General features: G+C 37.6%; 1 protein-coding gene across 50 annotated transcripts in view; it reads right to left on the bottom strand.

The window, feature by feature from the left end:
- The window catches only part of Cd226 (CD226 molecule), a 94,936-nt gene that overhangs the window by 65,096 nt on the left and 5,102 nt on the right, over window positions 1-24,738 (bottom strand). For 4 of the 50 annotated variants that reach the window (XR_015642251.1, XR_015642240.1, XM_087592677.1 and 1 more), the window contains 3 exons: window positions 21,028-21,192; window positions 10,331-10,778; window positions 9,740-10,078 (listed from right to left, as the gene is read on the bottom strand). The exons of 1 other annotated variant lie outside the window; for it this stretch is intronic. Coding sequence is in view for 27 of the 49 variants with exons in the window: in XM_087592677.1 (XP_087448803.1) it covers window positions 9,740-10,078; window positions 10,331-10,376 (385 nt within the window). In the remaining 22 variants the exon portion in view is untranslated. 50 annotated transcript variants of the gene reach the window in all.

The following is a 24,738-nucleotide window of genomic DNA, read 5'->3' as shown; positions in this document are numbered from 1 at the left end:
GTATTTTTTATATACATTTCGAGTGTTATTCCCTTTCCCGGTTTCCGGGCAAACATCCCCCTCCCCCCTCCCTTTCTATATGGGTGTTCCCCTCCCCATCCTCCCCCCCTTGCCACCCTCCCCCCAACAATCTAGTTCACTGGGGGTTCAGTCTTAGCAGGACCCAGAGCTTCCCCTTCCACTGGTGCTCTTACTAGGATATTCATTGCTACCTATGAGGTCAGAGTCCACAGTCAGTCCATGTATAGTCTTTAGGTAGTGGCTTAGTCCCTGGAAGCTCTGGTTGCTTGGCATTGTTGTACATATGGGGTCTCGAGCCCCTTCAAGCTCTTCCAGTTCTTTCTCTGATTCCTTCAGCGGGGGTCCTATTCTCAATTCAGTGGTTTGCTGCTGGCATATGCCTCTGTCTAACTTTCAAACTCTTTTATATACTTTTTGCTTACATATAAGCAAAGCTGTATTCCCCTTTCCAAACTTAGTCCTTGCTACTCTTCTACCATTGGAACTGAATGTCATTCATAACTCCTTTATCCTTACCAATGCCTCTGACTTAGTCATTAGGTGTTGTCACTACTTGTTCTCAAACATGCACCCTAATCTCCATCCCCATTACCCTTCTTTTTTCCCAAACTGTCAGTCTCACAAAACTGTATTTCTAAAATCTACTTTTATCATCCCCATTCATTACAGTTTTGCTCTTGTTTGAATTTACTTTCCATAAATGATCAATCAGATATTTCTCTTCTATTCAGACCTCTTTGGCAAATGAGATATGACAAAAATCCTCTGTCACTACCCAGGAAAGTGTTTTTGACTTCCTGAACAGAACTCATAAAAGAAAAATTGCTATGTTCCACTTAATAATAATAATAAGTTACTATTATGAAATTATATTAATTATATTAATAAAATAATAAAATTAATGCTTTCCTATATATCTCCCAGGATCAATGATGATGAATTTGTGTTGAGGTATCAGCTCCTACTACTCTATTTCTTTGTTTCTTTATTGAGCATGTCTTCTAAGTTACATGTTCCCAGAAATGATGTACACAGGGGGAGTAGAGAAAACTCATAGCATTTGCAAACGACATAGGACATATATTAGTCACACTTCTCATTGTTGTGACCAAACCAGGTTTATTTTGGCTCACAGCTAAAACACAATCCATAATGGCAAAGAAAGGTATGGTAACAAGAGTATGAGGTAGCTGGTCACATTGTATACATAGCTATGAAGAAGAATTAAAAAAAAAAAGACTAATACTCAGGGCACCATTTTATTCAGTCCAAGCCTCCAACCTGGAATGGTGCTAACCACATTCCAGGTGGTCTTTCATCCGTAAATATTTATGGAAAGGCAGCAAGGGGGAGAGGCAGCTAGAATTGAATACAGAAAGTTTTCTTTATTGGAACAGAGGAGAATAAATTAAGTAATCTATAGTACAGACTGTCTTGTGGGCCTTGGTTTAAAGGCTGTGTCCTCTCTGTTTGACAGGGTTCTCTTTCTCTCAGTTACTTGACCTGACCCATCTTTCTACTTTCTCAACCCAACCATCCCATATACTACTGCAAGATGTGGCCAATAAGTAACGTTCACTTTATAAAAACTTTACTAACTGCTATGTGAAATCCAGTATCTAGAATTTGTACTTCCCGACCTATCCCAAAGCATGTGACAAAATGTTATATTCAAAGCCCATTTCCCGGCTCATGGTTCCCACCAAACCAGAAGAAATTTTACTCATCTCTTATTTCCCCAGACTTTGCTGAATGCTAATTAGCACAATCTTCCATCTAATATGTTTAGCCAGCTGCTGTTCTTTCAACTCACAGATAAAGGCCTTTCTTATATAATAACTCACAGCAGAGGCATTTCTTAGCACACACACACACACACACACACACACACACACACACATGTACATGTATAATTTCCAATAAGATAGAATGGATTTGCATAAGTATTTAAATTATTGTTACCATTCAATCTAAACATTCAATCAATTATAATTCTATGCACAATAGTGCCATTGGCAACAATGTTATACTTTTCCCTATGGTCTAACTCTTTGATTCTGCTATTTTAACAAAAATGTCATGGTTATACTACATGAATAATGAGAAATTAAATATCGAGTCAGTTCAAGGAAATGCAGTAATAGTTCTTGGACATTTCCATCTGATTAAATTCTTATTTTTATAAAATGGTTCTAGCATATGAGAAAAATAGAAGGTCTATTTATAAATATCATTTATTTAACTATTCATAACTACATATTTTTAAAGATAGTAGAGAAAAGACTGGGTGAAAAGCAGAGTGGTAGCTCACATGCATGAGAACTGAATTTTTATCTCCAGCACCACATACATAGAAGCAGATAATGAAGGGTTACACTGAGAAATATGATGTCATGACCTAATGAAAAATACTATCTGATGGTTAAGTGCTCTAACATTACCACGCCCTCTATCAAAAATAATAATGGAATTCCTTGGATTTTTTTTCACTTGAAAAATAGTGTATGTTCAATTATAGCATGCAGTTTGTAAAGAAAAATAAATTTGCTCTATACATTCATGAAATTAAATGGAAATATGGTTAAATTTTTCCTATAATTTGGGGATCTGAGGCACTGTGGGAATCCAATGCAGTTAAATCTTCCTGGAATATATGAGGGTGACCTAAGTGAGGAACCCTGGTAATGGAGGATAGAGTCTGAACTGGGCATTTTTATAACCAAGCAAGTGGTGGGGGATAGGATTACATTCAGTTGAGTTGTTGGCTGAGACAGCTCCATGATCTATTCAGGCTGATGCTAGAATAGAGGGTCAGCCTCAAAAAACAAACAGTGGGGCTCCATTGCTGATGACAACATCGTGACAGTTCATTGAATGTAGAGAGTTTGAGCTAGTGACTACATGAAGCATTCACACCTACATTCTATTCTCTTTGGCACAGGAAGGTACTATGCAAGCTGTCAAAAGAGAAACCAGGACACCAACCTAACCACAAAAACTTTGACCTATAATCTGTCCGGCCTAGAAGGTGTGCTGGGGCAATGGTGGTTTAGAACTTGTGAAAGTGACCAGCCAATGTCTGGTTTAATTTGAGGTCCATACCATGAGAGAGCACATTACCTACATTGTGTATATGGCCAGGAACTAGAGACTGGATAGCCCAAAGACCTAGATAAAACCAATCATGACTCCCCCACTCCCAACAAAAAACAATGAAATGATTCTTAATCATATTCTGCTATATTCATGGATCAGTGCCTTGTCCAGTCATCATCAGAGAGGCTTCCTCAAACAACAGATGGGAATAGAGTGAGTGCAGAGAACCATAGCCAGACATTATATGGAGAATCTAAATATGGAATCTCTATTGGGTCCCTCTCTTGCAAGCTTGAGCAACCCCACAGAAGAAGGTGAGGAAAGATTGTAAGAGTCAGAGGGCATGGAGGACACCAGAAGAACATGGTCCATTACATCAACTAAGCAGTGCTCATGGGAGCTCACAGAGACTAAAGCAGCAAGCACCAGGTCTGCACAAAGTCCTTTACATATATATTATGGCTGTAAGCTTGGTGTTTTTGTGGGACTCCTAACAGAGGGAATGGGTGTGTCTCTGACACTTTTTCATGCTGTTGAGACTCTCTTCCTCCTATTGGATTGCTTTGTATTCTTAATATAAGGGCATTTGCCTTGTCTTATGTTTTGTTTTATCATCTTTGGTTGTTCTTGTAGTACTGATCCTTTCTGATAGGAAATGGAGGAAAAGTGGATCTGAACAATAAGGGAAAAAGGGAGAAGCTGGGAGGAGTGAATAAAGGGAAAACTGTGGTCATAATGTAGTGTATATGAGAAGAATCTATTCTCAATTAAAAAGAGAACACACACAGGACATGCACACACACTCATATGCACACTTTGACTAAGACTTTCTGAACTTTTAATATGGTAGAAGAATGAATTTCATACTGCTCCCAAGAAATAGCACAAATTTGTATTGGAACCAGTCAGCTGAAATGAGAATGTGAACTTCTGTAATCATCGTGATGATTAAGTTGAACATTTGAACACAGAGCTCATGCCCATATTTTATTCTTACCGACCACTATCTTTACCCTTGCTGCATTCCCAAGGCATGTCGCTCATTTCTATTTCAAGTGTTAGTAAATATAAATTGGCACATTATCACTCTTTCCCTAGACATCTTCCTATATCTCTCTTCTGTTGAACATAGTTTTTTCTCTTGACACCTGTCTATGGGATATGGTCTTTCCCTAGACATGATCTTTCCTAAACCAATATCCTTTGGATTATGGACCTTGCCTTAGATACCTTTCTATACCTTCATCTTATGAAACATGAATATTTCTTTCTGGGAAGATTATGAAAAAGAGCAAGGTTTTAAAGATGTAAGTTGGCTAAATAGCTGAAGTCAGGAGAAAATTTCTCACATTAAGATTTATTGGATTGTGAATAATCTCTCTAGGGAAGTGCCAGGAGTCCCATCAGCGGAGTTATTTAATTAAAACAATTCTAAAGTAAGTACATGAGATGTTGCCCCAGGGAGTCATTTTGCATTGATCCCAGAAGAATTGACTTGATGGTCTTAAAATTGTTAGCAGTTTTAAAACCTTTATTGTCTTCAGAAATAGTTTCCCACCATTTTCATGAAGGAATGGAGAGGCAATCCTATTTCTAATCACCACTACCTATAAAGTCAAACCAAAACAAAGGGCAACATCAAAAATGCAGTTTGTAAATCAAGTTGTTTCCTTACAGTTTTAAATCAGATCCCTACTGACAGCATTACCTCAGAGAAAATTCATAAAGATTCTCTCAAGCCAGCTCTGGAGCTAAGAGTTTTATTCTCTACACTTCCTTCAGTAATTATTTTCTTATTTGCATATTCAAAATTCAATGTTTTTATTCTTTAAAACAAAGTCCATGGTCTTGCCTTTAGTCAGTACTGTGACTAGTTTATGTGTAAATTCCTGTAATGGAATTTTAATCTATGCACTAATTCTCCAGAAATCTATGCTTGCTCTCTGCAGCTTTTGACTATTGATGAGAAAAACTCAAAGGCATAATGAAGCCTAGACAGTTTTGGATAACCCTGACCCGTGGGCTAGATATGTTCCATGGTAATGTTGATAGGTATCAAATACTGAAGCGTGCTCACTCTTACTCATGCATGAAGCCTTGTCTCCACCACATACCAGTACCCACACAAACCGACACCCCAAAACCTGCTCTATAGAGGAAATGTGTTCCAGATTTTATAGCTGGCTGCTTCTTTCACACTGGGTAAAGAGTATCTACAGTAAGGACCAGAGGAAGAAGTGTGGATTTACTTGACCTTTGAGAATTAAAAGAATACAGATAAATATCTGAACAATTTCCAGTAATCTTTGAAATAAGAATCTGTGGGAGATTATTTCTTAGTGACCCTCTTACCAGCTTTGAAACATCCTTTTACAATCAGAATGCCCTTAACCTTTTGACCAAGTCTTTACCTTAATCACTTTGTACCTGTCATTTTATGCATTTTCCTTCTTTGTTAATTCTGGATAATCAAAACAAAAATCTGAAATAAAACCATGCTGGTAGAGCCTATCAGCTGATAGTCTGATAAAGGCTATGAATTATAAGCCAGGATAAACTACATGTAGAGCTAATGTTTGTGCCTTTTTAGCTTCAAAATCACTGGACATATTCTAGAATAGTTTAGTTTCTTAATAAGGATTTGGTGGATGAGTTAATGGATGAGTTCATTTTTCCATATCAGCAAGCCTATTTAAAGAAACTGGATCTAGGACACTCTTCCCTTTCCACCTTTGAATCCTGACATCATACTAACACTACAGGGGAAAAAGCATACTGTCCCAACTTGATCTAGAGGTGGACATTATTGTCTTTTAATACTATTTTACCATGGGTTCCATGGGACTACTACCAGTTCTGAAGCCGCAAATATTCAAGGGACCTCTGGACACTGCTAACCAGCAATAAACATGCATGGACCATTTAACTGATATGTCAACTGCTGGCACCTGGGCAAAGAGTGCTAGACTAGCAGGGGTAAGAAAGGGACTGTCGAAAGGAGTGTGGAAGACATGAACATCTTTGTCCCACTCAAGAAGAATGACACGCTTTAAAGGGACATAGTGAGCAGCAACTCTATGTCCAACCTAATTGATCTCACACCACTGATCTATTTTTTTCAGCTTCATCTTTCCACACCTGACTCTCTCCCTCCTTTCCCCATAATTTCCATGTTTGTATGTAATCACCCTCACACACTTCATTTTGATCTTTCTAAGACTATGGCCTTAGTCTTTTCCTTCTATTCATTGATATTTTTTAACTTTCCTTTTCACATATGCTGGGTGATAAAATAACTTGAAAGCTGGTATATTCAGTCCTGAAATGCTCTTCTGCCCTACTGCTCCATAACATAGGTACTCAGAGGCTATGTTAACTCAGGGACCAGAAAGACTTACTTTCTTATAAGCCCAATCTGGTCTCCTAATCCTCTGTCATTTTAAACTAAAATTAATATCTTCCAGTTCTTAAATCATAAAAATCTGGGTGCATTCGTAAAGCTTCCTCCTCACTAACATTCAGACCAAATAAGAACTTCTCAAAAACTGAAATTAAATATTTTCAACATCTTCCTAGAAGCTCAGTGTGTTTGAAAGAAATGCTATAATAGAGTTCTGAGAATAGTAAATAAAATGTCTCTATATGAGTATCACTGTGATGATGATAATTGAAAACTGGTGGTCAATCCTAACTTTGTGCTCTTCCTGATCATGTTTTAGAACTTGTTTCTTGTAGCTTTCTTTTTTTTGTTGTTTGTTGTTGTTGTTGTTGTTGTTGTTGTTGTTGTCTATATGTCAATCAATCATGTTTTACTCAGTCTTGCATATCTATACAATGTAAAAGACAGGAACCACACCCAAAGTCATCATTGGTACGCTTACTTCCTTAGTGTGATTTTGCTGAGATTCATTTCTGTTGGTAAGCATAGTGATGAGTCCTCCCTTAGGAATGCAGTTTCCTACTGCATGGATGAGCCCTTCATATTTGCCTATCTTACTCTTGATGAGCTTCTGGGTAGTTTTCCAATATTGCTCCTGTCATCACTGTTGTTATAAACATGGCTGGGGATTTCTAATTCATGTGGGAAGCTCTAAAAATAGCAAACAGAGCAGAATTATTGTACTATAGACTATGCAGTCCTTTAGCTAGCTAATGAATCATATCCCAAAATAGGTGTGAGATTCATCTCTGTTGGCAAGTATGTGATGTTTCTCTGTCTCTATCTCTCATCTCTCCTTTTTAAATTAGGCACCAGAAAATGTTCTCTTCCTGTGGTTGAGTATTCAAATGTACTACAAGAGATACTCAATTGCTTCATAAAGAGTAGATTTCAAGTGAAAGTTGGCAGGATATTGGAATGGGTCTCTCTCTGGCAGGTCGGGGGAGGTGGTTATTTAACTAGAAATATATTTTATTTAACTGACTACTAAGGTCAGAGATCCAAGGTGATCAATGTGCTCCCCAAAACTTCCACAAACTCTGCTATCAATAAACTGTTTTGAAAGGTCACTACGTAAGTCACCTTAGCATATTTTACCATGAAATTGGGAAAATAATACAGCACCAGTTTTTACTTAAGAATCTCTATTTTAAAGCTAATAAGCATTTTAATGTCATTTCCACTAATAGTATTTCTTATCCAAAATGAGATCTCTAACTAGCTCAATTCTCTGTTTAAATACCAAGGAATGAAGGAGAGAATAATACACAAAGGATCTATACATACATATGCAATGGTCACTTATCCTTTCCAGGCCTAGAGACTCATGACTCCCCATACATCACTTAACATCCAATAATGGTGTTACCCATATGGGACTCATACAGATTAGAGGCCTTGGAAAGGCCAGAAGACTTTTCTTAGCCCAGCACTCCCATATGCAGATATTGCAAAGATAATGTTTATGTTCAAGAGTACAGTGGGGAGGGATAAGGAAATCTGTCTAAGGTACTGAAAGGATGATTCTTCTACCATAGAGAGTTACAAGTGAAGAACAGAAGTCAGTATTTGTGACAATCATATGGTATCACTCTTTCCTGTGAAATTTAGACAGTTTTATGCACATTAGGGTTTCTGATTTCTAAATTTCTTTCTTTAATATTAAATAGATCAACTCCCTCTTTATATTATAATTCTGACAATTTACTATGCACATTAGGATTTCTGATTTTTAAGGGTTTTTTCTTTTAATATTAAATAAATCAATTCCCTCTTTGTGTTGTAATTCTGACAATTTATTATGCACATTAGGATTTATGAATCTTTAAGTTTGTCTTTAGAATTACATACATCAATCCCATCATTATATTATATGAAATACAGTACTTATGGATTTTTTAAGTTGTAAATAAAGCATAAAAGGAGATTTTTTAGATATATTCTAAAGTAAATGTTTAAATATAACAAATATGTTTAATTTCTCCATTATTCTTTTTCTAAAAAACCTATCCTTTGAAAAATTTTGAGATTTGAAAGGGTAGTTTTTTTAAATAAATTATTAATAACTTTTTCTTTTTTTCTTTTTTCATTTGCATAATGACTTTGCTGTAAATTTTTGCATATAAATGTATTTTTTCTCTATTTTTTCAGAGAGTTATATTTTTATTTTTTTATTTTTTTATTAGATATATTTTTTAACTTACATTTCAAATGTTATTCCCTTTCCCGGTTTCCTGTCCATAAGACCCCCTCCCGTTGCCCTCCCTCATCCATCCCCCTAACTCCCTCCCACCAACATTTCCATGCACTGGGGGGTCCAACCTTGGCAGGCACCCCTTCCACTGGTGCTCTTACTAGGCTATTCTCTGCTACATATGCAGTTTGGGCCCTGGGTCAGTCCATGTATAGTCTTTCAGTAGTGGTTTAGTCCCTGGAAGCTCTGGTTGGTTGGCATTGTTGTTCTTATTAATAACTTGATGTGTTGTTCTGTTACTTCAGTGAAAGGGAATGAGCGACTAACATAGGGTTTTACGGAAAATGGTGGCTATAAAACCCAAACATTCTTTGATGTATCATACTTAATCCATATGGCCATATGAGAAGAATCTAAGCGTAGTCACTGGTATAGTTAACATGCATCATTATTCTCTTTCTGACACAATATCTATCACTTCCAAAAGGAAGTATATGGACTGGAGATGAACTTGGTCTTAAACTTTGCTCACAATTTGCTAATAAAATCATAGTAATTTGTTAATAAAATCAGAGTAAGTCATGCAGAAGAGATCCTAGATATTTAGGTGCTGAAACCAGTGCCAAACGACCACCAAACGGGTCTGGGCTCATGCATTGCTGAGATAAGCCTTAAAAGAAGGGATTGCTCTGAATCTACATGCTGAAAACATTATTTGAATCTAGCCTTATGTCATCATAAAGACTATGTAAATCTCCATTTCCTCCCAAATCATTGAAACCCAGGCAACACCTCCATTCACAAATGACGGCAATTAATAAAAAATGGGATTGGTTGCAACATTATTCTTTGAAGAAAATTAACATCAAAAGTCTAGAAGTGGAATTGGGAAAAGAATACAATAACACTTTAAGCTAGTTGGGTTAATTTAGTTTAGTTAGAATTAAACATTGTCAGTCAACAAAAAGAAAAATAAAGTTTTTCCTTACCTGACTGGACAACTTTTATCTTCTTTTCCCAAGATCCACGTGGGAAAGCATGAAACAAGCAGGTGTAGATGCCGATGTCTGCTTCAGAGGCATTGTAAAAGGAAAGGCTCATGTTGCGGAACCCCACTGTTGCATTTTGAAAGTGCACTCTATGGAGGTAGTTAGGATCTATATGCATATTATGGTTAGGGTGGTAAACAGCTATGTTCACTTTCTTTGTGCCAGTGTCCTTGGTCCACTCCGCCTGGGTTAAGTTATCCGTCAATGGATATACACATTCCAAAGTCATAGTCTCAGAAAGACGAACAGTTGTGTCCCACAATGTCTCTTCACACAGCGCTAAAATGTATATCACATAAATTGAGTTAGATTCAATGATGATAAAACCAAATAAATAAAATTCATAAGACTTAACAAATAGTATGCTAAGTTCATGGCGAAGACTGACAATTTCAACTACAAAATTGGTTTTTGTAACTTTTAGTATTTCTGAACAAGGGAAAAATGCTTAAGAGATCCTGTGCCTGTCACACTCAAACACCAAAAAAAACAAAACAAAACTTTCAAATGAAGACATAGGATTGGCTTTACCTTTGTGCACATGAAGAATAGCCAAAAGCCAAGTAAGATAAGCCATCTCTGGAAACGGTTCAGGAGGTTGGACTGTTTAAAAAAAAATGTGTGTGTGATGTTATATTCACAACTCAGCATGAAGAGCTATTTCCTTCCTCTCAGATGTTATCAGCTTCTTCTTTTTCTCTGAAGTATGAGCACAGGAAAGAAGTTTCAGCTTCAAAGGAAGGTTTGCTATCGTACAGGAATGGATAGGCTGCAGTTATTTCTCTGTCGAATAATCAGTTTACTTCAAAAGATACAAATTTCAAGAAAGATTCTTTTATTTGACAAATGTTTACTGAGTGTGTCCTCTGTGCCAGACTCAGCTCTGTGCAACAAGAATATACAAAAATGCAATTTAAAAATAAAATCCCATGCCGTTTTATTAAGAAGAGATTGACATGATGCTGAAGGTGGTTGGTACCTGAGAAGTGAAAAAAAAAAAAAAAGCAGGGCAGTCAAGCTCTTTTGATATAGGCAGGTCCAGGAACTGTTCACTGAGAAAGTGAAATGGGTTGAAGACTGGGGTTGGTGGGAGGAGCCTAAATAGCAGGTAACCACTCAGGTGTGGCCTTCCGGCGGCACCACACCTCCAGGTTAGATTTGAACAAAGATGTACAACAGAATGGACCTCCAACTACAAAAAAAATTACTGTTCGGGAGATATACAAATATACCGTTATATCTGATGATTTTTCCACTTTTTTTATTTTAAAATAAGTATGGAGTACTGACAAATTAGATATTTCAACAAAGTCCCCTTAGAGGCTACACCTTATATATAACTATGATATACTGTCAAAGTGAAATTGATTTCTAAGATTCATCATTTCTCTCTTTCTTCAGTTATAGGAACAACTCAGGGTTGTGGCAAGATAGGTTAGCCAATAAAGATGCTTGCTAAAATGGCCTGTTGAGAACACATGAAACTCAAGAAGGATGATCAAAATGAGGATGCTTCACTCCTTCTTTAAAAGGGAAACAAGAATACCCTTGGGAGGAACTAGGGAGGCAAAGTTTAGAACAGAGACTGAAGGAACGCCCATTCAGAGCCTGCCCCACATGTGGCCCATACATATACAGCCACCAAACTAGATAAGATGGATGAAGCAAAGAAGTGCAGGCTGACAGGAACCGGATGTAGATCTCTCCTGAGAGACACAGCCAGATTATGGCAAATACATAGGCGAATGCCAGCAGCAAACCACTGAACTGAGTATGGGATCCCTGTTAAAGGAATCAGAAAAAGGACTGAAAGAGCTTGAAGGGGCTTGAGACCACATAAGAACAACAATGCCAACCAACCAGAGCTTCCAGGGACTAAGCCACTACCCAAAGACTATACATGGACTGACCCTGGACTCTGACCTCATAGGTAGCAATGGATAGCCTAGTAAGAGCACCAGTGGAAGGGTGAGCCCTGGGTCCTGCCAAGACTGAACCCCCAGTGCAAGTGATTGTTGTGGGGAGGGTGGTAATGGGGGGAGGATGGGGAGGGGAACACCCATATAGAAGGGGAGCAGGAGGGACTGGGGATGTTGGCCTGGAAACCGGGAAAGGGAATAACAATTGTAATGTAAAGAAGAAATACCCAATTTAATAAAGATGGAGGGAAAAAAAAAGCCTGTTGACCTGAGTTACAGCCTCCAGAACCTACATAAAGGTAAGGGGATAGAACTAACTTCACAAAGTTATGCTTGGACCAACAGAGGTGCACCATGGCACATGATAAATTAATATAAATAAATCAGTAATTCTAATTCTTAAAACTTTGTATTTCAACAAGACAATCAAAAATCAAAATTACGCCTTTACAAAAAAAATTATATTTCATTTGGTCCCATTAGCAGAACCCAGATACAATGTGCATATTATAAATGAGGTCATTTCTTATTCTCAGCGGGAATTTCATGTTCTCAGAAAATATCTCCCTGTTTTATACTCATGTATATACACACAACAATAGTTTATTCACACTGATAATCTTTTATATGGAATCACATAGGAAGTTCAAGAGGCGAAATTGTCTTTCACCTTTTATTTTACAATACAAATTATTCTATTTGAGTTTATGACAATAAAAGAGAGAAACGGTCATTCTAATAAATTTGGAGAATGTTTCATATAAAACAGGAAGAATTAAAGATGTGTTCACATGGAGCATGTTCAGGAATTGAAATAAGTACAGTGTATGGATGGGGTGATCATGTAATCAGGAGGTATATATGATCATAATAGGTATTTTACAGTCAAAGGGATCCCTGATCCAGGTAGAAAGGCACTGAACACATATAGAAATAAATACTTATTTATAAAATACCTTCAAGCTTATGAAGAAAGAAGTTCATGAGGATCCAGAAGACCAAATATCCAGACTGGAAGTCCAGTAGAAGCCTTTTGTAGGAAAGATGACTGAGAGAAACACCTGTGAAAACTCTAAATAAAACCAGGAACACTAGCAAGGTAAGCACTGAGATCAGATGCAGACAGGACAGCAGGTACACCAAGCCAGAAGCTGCCAATTTTCAATGGTGTTGTAGCTGTGAATAGTAGAGGGGAAATAAAGACAGGAAATGATGGGAGATGACATTTTATAGATAGGATGTAAACTCTGGATGATGGTTCTAAGTTAATAGAAGGGTATCTGTCACTCACTTGCCTTCTCATGATTCTTTGGAAATTTGGCTTTCTTTGAATGTCCACTCTTTTCTCTAAACCACAACATGAAGAATCTAAGCTATTCTATTGACTGATCTGAGGATGTGGGAAAAAAATCCAAAACCTGAGCACAGGAGATTGTTTGCATTCTATACCACCAGAAGAAAGGTTTTCTTCCCTCAACCAAAGCCTGATGATGACCCAGTCAGAATACAGAATATTTGCATTCTATACCAGAAGAAACATTTTCTCTTTCCTCCCCTCCCTCACCTGATGTGAAGAAGGAATATTGCATTGTTACTACACTGCCATACGTCACCTATCTTGAAGATCAATCACCTATCTTGAAGATCAATCACCTATCTTGAAGATCAATCTGAGGACAATTATCAGAAGATGAATACAAACTCGCATCTAAAATCATTGAACCACAGAGTCCGTCAACTGTGGCGTCAGCGCATATGGTGAGATATATTACATTTTACAAGAAAGTCCCTGTTACTTCTGTTCATGTCTATCTAAAGTGGTACATTTTCTTTCTATCTGTGCTGTAAGACAAGAATATGAATGAGCAAACACTGACATCCAACTTTCAGAACATCCTCACTGCCATCTAAACAAAATTAAATGGCCACCTGGACTTGGATATTTTCCCTGCAAATGAGATCAATTAGTTGGCTGCCATGACATGACCTGTAATCTCAGAGACATGGCAATAATGGGTATCTTTAATTAATTCCATGGGATCTAAGCTGCATCCAGTCAGGAAAATATACTTAAAGATTCAATAGATAGTATTTTCACACAAAAAATAAACAACTAGAGAAGTTTATAGATAATACAAATATAATAAAGTAGATCAGGTGAGAAAATAACTAAAAGACAAGCTTTGAAAAATGCCCGTTCCTGTGATAAGCATTAAAGGATTCAGGAAGAGAGCTGCCTGCTATAGAGGATTCTGGTTAAAGCTAGTACACTGAGGAGCAGAAGTTCATCTGGAGATATCATGAAAGGTCAAGGAATGAATAAATCAGGGGGGAAAAGGTGAAGGACAAATAAGGGAACTGATGATCTGAAAATTTAACTGACCACTGGCGAAAGATGCTTAAGAAACGCCGGCAGCAACTTTGCACCCAGTGAGGGAAGTCCTCTAAGATTAGGAGCAAGACAGAGATGTTTGCTTTCACTGCTGATATTCATATTGCTCTCTAGGCTTTACCCAGAGCAAATAAGCAAGAAGAAATAAAATATACCTACACATCCAAGGAAGAAGTAATCCTGTCCCCTGCATGGTGATGACATGATTTTGTATGTTAGCAGACAAAACATCTACCCAATGCTGTTTAGATAACAGAGCAAAATTGCACAATAGAAAATGAACATGTGAAAAGCTAGCGTATCTCTAAATACTAACAAATATCACATGAAAAAATTTAAATAAAATTTTATTTGTAATTCAGAAAGTAAAACACATCTGAGTAAATTTAACCAAGTAGATGAATCAGTACTTTACATGGAAAATGACAAATCTTGAAAGTCCTTAGAAGAAAGCCTAAAAATGTAAAGGCATGCTTAAGAATAGTCTCAACTAACCTAGACCCCCTGAGATCTCTCAGAAACTGAACCACCAACAGGCAGCATACACTAGGTGGTCCAAGGCTCCCGACACATATACAGCAGAGGGCTGCCTAGTTTGACCTCAGTGAGAGAAGATGCACCTAACCCTCAAGAGACTTGAGGCCCCAGGGAATCGGGAGGTCTAGTGGGGTGGGGATGGGGGTGACATCCTCTTGGAGACTGGGAAAGAGGAAAAGGATGTGGAATTGTCAGAGAGTGAACTGGGAGGAGGATAGCAACTGGACTATTAAAAAAATGATTAAAAAAATAAAACATTTATCTAGAATATATCAGTGTCATAAATGGAAATTTTACTAATGTTCAAAGAAAATACTATTAAATAAACCTGTAACCTTAACAGTCTCTAGTAAAATTTAAGTGGCCTTATATTGAGAATGGAAAGTCTGATCCTGAAATTCATACTGCATTGGAGTGGGTCTTGAACAGCCAATATTTGCCTGAAAAAGAATAGGTTGGGTGATTACTATGTCCCCTTTTAAAACTTAGTACAAAGCTAATAATCAAAACCTTGATGTTGGGATTAGGACAGACAGACAAATAAATGGCATGAAAGTGATATTTAAAAACTGGCCCTTGAGGGGTGATATAGAAATCTAGTGCAGTGGAAACCTCCTAAAATATATGAAGGCAATCCTAATGAAGTCTCAAAATAATGGGAACAATAAAGTCACAACTGGCCATGTCTTGTCACCAAATGAAACTTCTAGTATCAGAAATGGGTTGCATCCAATTTGAGCTTGGGGTTCCATGTATATCCTCAAACAACTTGGGCAGTTGCTAAGATAATATGTTTCTCTCCACAAACAGACAAGACCTTTATTGTTGAAGACAACACCCACATAACCCATTAAACATGGAGTTTTCAAGCTGGTGCCTACACAGAACTTTCATTACTATCTTCCTAGTGTCTTTGGTATGGGAAGGCACTCTGCAGGAAAATACTAAAAGAAGGAGAAATGTGTACACCACCGCAGCCACCAAACCTTTGAACTATAATCTGTCATGTCTGTAAAATATGCTATGGTGATGACAGCATAAGACTTAGGGGAGTAACCAACTAATGTCTAATTTGACTTAAGACACAATTCTATGAGATATAACATATATACAGCTTTGCTTGGATAACCAAGAGCCAAATCCAAGAAAGCCATGAGAACTAGGGTGAAACCAAATTCTACTAGGTTTTTTGTTTTGTTGTTTTGTTGGTTTTTGGTTTTGGTTGTTTTCTTTAAGTTACAATAAAATGATTCCTAGTGATATTCTGCTGTATTCATAGGCCAGCGCCTTCTTCAGCCATCATTAAAGAGAAACTTTCTTCTGTGGCAGATGGGAATAAATACAGAGACACAGAGCCAGATATCACACACACACACACACACACACACACACACACACACACACACACACACAGAGAGAGACAGAGAGACAGAGACAGAGACAGAGAGAGACAGAGAGACAGGGAGAGACAGAGAGAGACAGAGAGAGAGACAGAGAGACAGAGAGAGACGGGGGGGGGAGGAGACAATGAGAGGCAGAAAGAGAGGCAGAGAAAGGAGAGAAGAGATGAGAGACCTTGAAACACAACATCTCTAAATGGAATGTCTCCTCAGAGCTCAGGCGACACTGTGGAAGAAGAAACAGAAAGACATGAAATAAAAATAAATAAATCATTTTTTAAAAAAGAGTGTAAGAATCAAAGGTAAAGGGAGGACACCAAGAGAACAACGCCTGCTAAACCAACTGAGTAAAGTTCATATGAGCTCACAGAGACCAACATGGCGCCGTGCCAAACCCTCTGTGTATATGTATTATGGCTTTCAGTTCAAGATTTTTATGGGACTTCTAAGTGTATGAAAAAAATGGGTCTCTTTCTTTTGCCTTCTCTTGGGTTTCTCCCTTTCTGTGTTGGCTTGCCTTGTCTACCTTCATTGTGACAGTTTTTGTTTTGTCTTAATATATTTTATTTTGTTATAAAAATTGAAAACATCCCGACTAGTACAGATGCAGATAATCACACCCAACCGTCAGACCAAGCCTGGGGACCCCAGAGGAAGAGATAGGGGAAAGACTGAAGGAGCTGAAGCGGATTGCAATCCCAGAGGAAGAACAATGTCAACTAACTAGATCACCCTCCCAGAAACTAAACCACCAACCGAAGAAGATACATGGAGGGATCCAGGGCTCCAGCCACATATGTAGCAGAAGGTGGCCTTATCTGGCATCATTAGGAGGGGAGGCCCTTGGTCCTGTGCAGCTTGATGCCCCAGTGTAGGGGGGATGCTAGAGTGGTGAGGTAGGAGTGGGTGAGTGGGTGGAGGAGCACACTCACAGAAACAAAGAGGATGGGGGAAAGGGGTGAGAGGATAGAGGGGCTTTGTGGAAAGGTAACCGGGAAGGGATATATCATTTGAAATGTATACTAATAAAGTAATTAATAAAGGAAGAAGAAAATAAAGCACTCATTCAAATACATTTTGAAAACATATTAGAAATTATTCCAGAATCTTCTTTATAATTTTCAAATGATATTCACAAATCATGCTTTGAAAACAAAATGAAACGAGAAAATTTTATGTTAAACTGTCAAAGTATCAAAAAGTAAGGGAGATGGAAAACGTTTTGTGAAAAAATTGAAAACTTCAAAATTAAAACAATACATCTATAATGACTTGATGTTCAACACTGAATCAAGACAAGTCAGTGAGAAACAACACAGTATTTCAAAGAATGGTGCTGGAGCACCTGAAGAGCCGCATGAAATTAAATTTGTAATTCTCATCATACATAAGAACTATGTCAAATGAATTGACCTAAATGTAAGAGCTGCATGACCTTAAAGTTGACTAGGGATTATTAGATATGGTATCAAAATGAAGCAAAAAAAAGAAAAGAAAATTGGGACTTATTGAAATTAACACTATTGTGTATCAAAACAGATGTCAAAAAGGTGAAAATTCAGCCAATATAATGGAAAAAAATATTTGTCAATTAAATACATGACTTGAAAGTTATAAAATATTTAACTCAGCTTAAAAATGAGCAACGTACTTCAACAGACATTTCTTCAGAGAGCAAGCACAAATGGCCAACAAACCAGTTGAACAGTATCCAACATCATTAGTTCTAAGGTAAATGCAGACAAAACCACACTGAGAAATCACCTTATATTCAGTTATGTGGCTATCATAAAAAAGAGAAAATAAAATCATGCTGTGAATAAACTGAAACTTTTGTGTATTACAAACAAGAATATGAAAGGTTGAAGCTGCTGTGGAAAGTACTTTTTAATTCCTCAAATAGGATCACAGGATGCAACAATTTCACTCCTAGAAATGTACCCCATGATACTAAAGCAGATAATAAACACTCATTCACACATCATCGTTCATTGCAGCACTGTTTACAGGAATTAGAAGGTGAAAACAACCTGAATATCCATCATGTGCATGGGGTAAGCAAATTGAATATAATCATAGCAGGAGATATTATTCTGTCACAATAAGAAATAGGCATTGATTCATGCCATCCTATGAATGATTACAGAAAATAAATAAAACAGTGTAGGCACAAATGGTCCCAGAATGGGTAAATCTGTAAGATATACAAAGCACATTGCTCTTTGCAGAGGCTGGTAAAATAACAGAATGGGGAGTGATTGCTTAGTTTATAAAGTTTTATTGGAGGATGATTAAAAAATGGTTTGGTGTGAATAAGAAGTGGTTATTGGGACTGGAGAAATGGCTCAGTGACTAGGAGCAATGGTTGGTCTTCCAGAGGTCTCAGGCTCAAGTCCCAGCACCAATACAGAAGTCCTATCACACACACACACACACACACACACACACACACACACACACACACCCTCACACACACACAAAATGAAGTTATTGTAGAGCACTATGAATCTATTGAACACAACTTAAGCAGACACACATTATTTGATTACTTTTATGTGATATAAATTTCATTACAGTAAAGCAAATATAGTTAGTGATAACCAAGACTGTAACTGTAACTTTGTACTCCCAACTGCATAAGCCAGTACAGTTTGGTGTTCATTGTATGCTTATTATTACTTGATTCCCCAATACCCTGAACTATGAGTAACATTAAGCTTCCTAGAACACTGAAAGGACAGATTCCAATGACATGCTGTGTCATATGCTTGTGACAACAACTGGAAATAAATAGTATAAAAAAGATCATGGTCCAAGATGTCAACTAAGATTTTGAGAGTTTAAAATTTAAATATTTGCTAATTAAATGTGAGTGTGTGTGTGTGTGTGTGTGTGTGTGTGTGTGTGTGTGTGTGTGTGTGTGTGTGATGTTCAAGAATGGACAGGGATTAGGATTCTCTATAGTGGAATAATATAGAAAAACAACTTAGATACTGTGACAGTGTATTCCTACAGGCCCAAATGGAATTAGATGTGATGTGATTTTCTCCACTCAGTGACTTACAATTCTTGCAAACAAAATTGAAAGAAGTTTCCTCTCTCTAAAAGTAGGCGAGTAGTTGTTTTTTAAGCAATCTTGAAATTAACTAATTGATTATGATGTGTAGTTCATTCCCAAGTCATTCAATGCCAGTTCATCAGAGATCAAAAATCAGTTGCACTCACATTCAGAAATCTAAACACACATATATGCATTTGGAAAAGTACCTATGGACTTGCAGTTGAAGATAAAAATTTGGATGTTACCACTTTGCTGGGGACAAGCCCTATGTATCAACATCTAACTAAAAATAAATAGAGATTGCAACTAAGCTATTTATGTGATGTTGGCAGTCATTTTTTGCATGATTTATGGTGTGGTTTGGCTTGAAAAGGGTTGGTTTTTTCTGACTAGAGCTGTCTGTACAAAGGAACTTTGTCGGGGTTGGGGATTTAGCTCAGTGGTAGAGCACTTGCCTAGCAAGCGGAAGGCCCTGGGTTCGGTCCCCAGCTCCGAAAAAAAGAAAAAAAAAAAACAAAGGAGCTTTGTCCTCAAGAAAACAATTAATCAACATATTCCAGAGTTTTTCTACTATGTTAAACTTCACAGCAATGCACAGGAGCAGAGGTCTGTCCCCTGAGGTTTCCCATATGTGTCTGGTGAACATCTTGAGACATGTTCTTTCTAGCCACAAAGGCAAGCCCTCTCCTTTTCCTTAATTTCACTATATCTGAAATCTGCGATATATTTTGACTACTATGTATTTCTATGACTTTTGAACACTGGGAGGATTCTCATTTTTCTTCATTATTTTAATGGCACCTTTTCCTCCCAGATTTACTCTGGGACACCCTGTGGTACATCTCTTCTCACTCAAACCACATGAAAGCAAAGAATGGCCAAGCAGAGAGCGTTGCTACTCTGAAAACTCATGATGACTATTGGGAAGATCGCAGATATGAGATCTTTGTTTCAGTTCTTATTCCCAAATTGAGAGGATGTTTGTGTGATAAGACACTGTTACTTAGCTGTTTTAAGCTCTCAGAACTCTAGACAGATTCAATTGAAACACCATAGCCTCGGTTTCTACCTCAGCACTAGAGAATCCTCAACAATTGTGGAAGTTGTAGTCTCTTCTGCCTCATGGCTCCCTTAGAATCTCAACAAGTCATATTCCAAGTCAGAATCCTTAGTTTGCATTCAGTAGTGATCATCTAGGGCAGTAGAGATAGACCCCGTGGCTCATGTGGCCCATTTAATTTCTATAAATGTTAGATGGATCACAGCCATTCTCATCTGTTTAATTGTGCCATTCTTGTGCTACTTTTTTCCACAGGAAACTTTTGCCACCTTTTCATATTACAAAAATTGTTCAGATAGCAGACAGTTGATACGTTCACCTCAATCAACCTTTCCTAAGAAGAAGAAGACTAAATGTGATAGCTTAGGCACTTATAAAATCATATCAGTTTTCTTATCTTAGGAATTTTATTATGATTTTAAAAATTTCATGAATATTCAGGGAAAAGTATTAAAATGGCATTTACCAAAACTATGTCCATTGCTTAAATCACAGGCTTCCATGACATTCAAGCAATGACAGCTATTTCTTGTTGTGTCCCCTACCCTGCAATATATACTTGTATTACAGACTTATGACATGTCAGCTCAGCCACAGCCAATGTTTTCTTGGCATATATTATTTACTGAGTACTACTGAGTTCCATAGACCTTTTTTTCATACAAGTATGTTTCCCATCCTCACCATGTTCCCTCACCGCTCTCCTTCCCAGCACTTTCTCTTTCCTTTCCTTCCCAATAAACACCTTGGTTCCCTCCCTAGACAGTATTGGTTTTAATTTCATGTCACGTGTACAGATGTGAATTTATAATTTTATGTAAAATATGAGATCCAACCTTTTTCTAAGAAGGCTACTTACCTTGGTTTTCTTTGGCTTTAACTCCTGTTGCAGATAAGTGGATTGTTTAGAGCTTCCTAGCCTTTGGCTAGCACTGGAAGCTTGACTCTTTCTGGGAAACAACTTTCCTGAAGTTGAGCTTTTCTTTCTATCACAGCCTCTTCGAGCAGCCACTGATAGCAGACACTGTTTCATAAAGCAGGGTTTCCTGAAGTCAAGAAGTCTTCTGCATCTAGAAGTAACTTTCATCTACTCATATTCATTCCAAACTCAGTAAATTCCAAGCCCGTACGCACTTTTCATACTCGATTCTAACTCCAAATTGAAACTAAGTGTATTTTTTTATTTGAAGTTCATTTCTTTCTTTTCATTTCCCCATTTCTTCCTGCCAATCAAAGAAATGTACCTTCAGAAGTATCTACAATTCAGGAAGCTTCATTATCTTAGACCTTATCTAAACAGGTTTCTAGTACTACTTGTTTTCTCTTCTCTCTCTCTCTCTCTCTCTCTCTCTCTCTCTCTCTCTCTCACACACACACACACACACACACACACGCACACACACACACAAAATCTAGTCTTTGCCATATAGTCTGTGACACTCTCTCCATCCCCAGAACACAGAGGTCTGAGGACATGGCTCAATTGGTGAAGGGCTAACTCCACAAACATGAAGACCAGAGTTCTATCCCCAGTACCTAAGTCAACAGCAGGGTGCAAAATTACAAACCTGTAACAACAGCACTTGGGAATGAGAAACAAAAGCATCCCTGGAGCTGAAGATCCTGGCTCAAAAAGTACGAAGTGATTAAGGAAGACACCTGAAATCAACCTTTAGCCTGTACACACACTAAGATACACACACGTAAAAGAGTGCAAATTGATATCACCAAAGACCAGTCCCAATATATATTAGACAAAATCATTTTGGTTAGTCTTAATTTTTTAAATAAAATGTAATTACTTTACTTCTTGCTTTTCTGTCCTACCTCCAACATGCCCTGTCCCCTCCTTCCAACCTTTTCTGTGCCCTCTTTTTTCCTCTCAAAGTGATGACCTCTTTTCTATCATTGCTATATATCAATATATAATTACAACTTGCTGAATCCACTTAGAGTTATGTGTGTGTATAGGATTTCAGGACTGACCACTTTGCAGTATATAATAAATTAGGGACTCATTCCTGGAAAAGTGTAAATCTCCCTCTCTAAAAAGTGATGTTACCTGTTGTTCTTTGTCTGGAGGTGAGACCCCAATGAGAATTTCCCCTTCCATGTTAACATATCTAAAAATATTATCATCGTTCTGGTTCTTTTTAGGCAGCCATATCATTGAGGTTCCATGATACTCTGTCATGTCTATAAAACACAATCTCACAGCAAACTTCCTGGTCCTCTGGCTCTAAAAATCTTTTCACTCCCTCTTCCATGATGTTCCCTGAATCTTAGGTACAGGAGTTGTGCTATAGGTGTTTAATTGGAATGAGGATCTCCACAATCCATTGAGCTCTACTCTACATTATGACCTATCGTGCTTTTCTACAATGGCCACTCTTGTAAAAAGATGCTTCTTTGACTGGGAGGTAAATATACCCATTTGTATCTAAGGATAAATTTTAGAATGCAGTTAAGAATTATGATGGTCTAGTGAAATGATGATTCTCTTTTAAAATCCACGACCTTACTAGCCCTTGGCAGTTAGTCAGGTTTCCAGAATCAGGCATTTTCCTCCTACTGAGTGGGTCTATAGTCTACTTAGACAGCTGTCTATCATTAAGAGTGCCACTGTTGCAACTTGAGGAATATAGTCTAAGTCTTTGGGGACACCAAAGGATAACAATTTTATCTGATGTTTGATTACCTTGATCTTGACATCCCCTGTTGGTCAAGTCAACTTGAAGTATGTGGCTGATGCCTGAGTTCATCATGGAAATATTAGGAAAGGATAACTACAGTTGGTAAATAAGAACTAATTATAAGGTCAAACAGCCTTAAACAATAATCATGACTCAGGGTACAAGGCTAGCCTTTGCTGCTTGGCTAACTGTATGTCTGGAAGCATGGAAATGAATTAGCAGTGTTGCTTTCATTACATAAATGTTATGGGCACTTACTGTGGGTCAGAGGAAGTTTTCTAAACACCCACCTGAATCCCATCACTTTAATCCTATCATTGTCCTGAGGAAACAAACTTTACTCTAAAGTCCTCTTACTTGAATTACTTTTTCCAATTTCATATCTCACAAGTATTCTAATTCTAAGCTTCCATCCAGACATAAGTAATATTTTATATTTTAAAAACCATGATCTATAAAAGTAGAGCCTAGGCATACAAGAGTCATTTTCCTTGATTTCTCTTGCTGCTTTTCCATCCAGCAAGTCTCAGCTCAGAGATCCTTTGTAAAATTCTCTTGACTGGAAAGGGGTCTCCAAAATCAGGTTCCAGTATCCCTCCTGTGATCTTCCTGCAACCTTGCATGCATTTACTGAAGCATAAAGCATATCCTTTTGTGGTTGCCTTTCTTATTCTAATCCTTTCAAGGTGAGAGTAATGGTACACGCCTGCAATTTCAGCATTTGGGAACTAGTAGGAGGATCAGTTGTTCAAGTCATATGCAGTTGCATAATGAGTTCAAAACAAGTATCAAAATGATTGAACAAATGAATGAGGCACATTAAGTCTTGTCCACAGGGACCCCTAGGGAAGGATTAAAGGAACTGAAAGGGATGGCAACTGCATAGGAAGAATTATAGTATCTGGACCCCTCAGAGCTCCCTGAGACTGAGCCACCAACCAAAGAGCATACACAGGCTGGTCCAAGGCTCCCAGCATACATGTAGCAGAAGACGGCCTTGTCTGGCCTCATGGGAAAGGATGTACCTAATCCTATAAAGGCTTGATGCCCCAGTTTGGGGGAGTTAACTGGAGTGGGGGCTGCCTTATCAAGATGAAGGTGTGGGAGTATGGGGGGAGGAACTGTGCAAGAGGGGAATCAGTAGGGGGACAACATTAGAGATAAATAATAAAAAATAAATAATAAATAAATAAATAAATAAATAAATAAAAATAATTTAAAAGAGAATTTTAAAAGTTCGTAATACAAAAAGCTTAACAATTATCTTTATATACTTGCCAAAGGAATGCAAGGCACCCAATGATGAGGATCCTAGAAATGTACAATTATTCTCCCCAACATAAATCTACACACTTTCAATCAGCAAATAGAAGAAATATAAGACTGTCAGGTGATCAGCAATCAATCAGGAAGCAAACACTCGAATCAATCTGAGACTGATGAAGCTGCTCCGCTCTCAGAGTTCTCCCCAGAAGAATAAATGAGGACAACAGGACAGGAAAATCAGTCAGGCAGAATGAAGACTGGCCACCGCTTACAGGGACAGATCACTCCAGTACTGCTTACAAAGGCATTTTTTATCATTTTAACACAAAGCAATGTTATTTTGTGTTACTATCTGTTGGCAGAAGCAGGAGGCACAATTAAAAAAAATTATCACTAGAAGTACCACACTAACTACTTTTTTATTTCTTTTTTGTAAGTTTCCAGGGCACCAACACATTGTCCTAACAAAGTGTAAGAGATGGGAAATAAAGTGCTTATCTCATCTTTCACATACAAGTTGTACCTCACAGTAATATAAATTTATCTTATAGAAAAATTGAACTGCCATAAAAAAACACACATTGTAGATATATGTTGTCTTTTCATAATGT

This window comes from Rattus norvegicus, chromosome 18 (genome assembly GCF_021556685.1).
Source record: "Rattus norvegicus strain SHRSP/BbbUtx chromosome 18, alternate assembly SHRSP_T2T, whole genome shotgun sequence".
NCBI classification, from domain to species: domain Eukaryota; kingdom Metazoa; phylum Chordata; class Mammalia; order Rodentia; family Muridae; genus Rattus; species Rattus norvegicus.
Note: the sequence above shows the minus strand (reverse complement) of the source record. Positions and strands in the feature narration are given on the sequence as shown.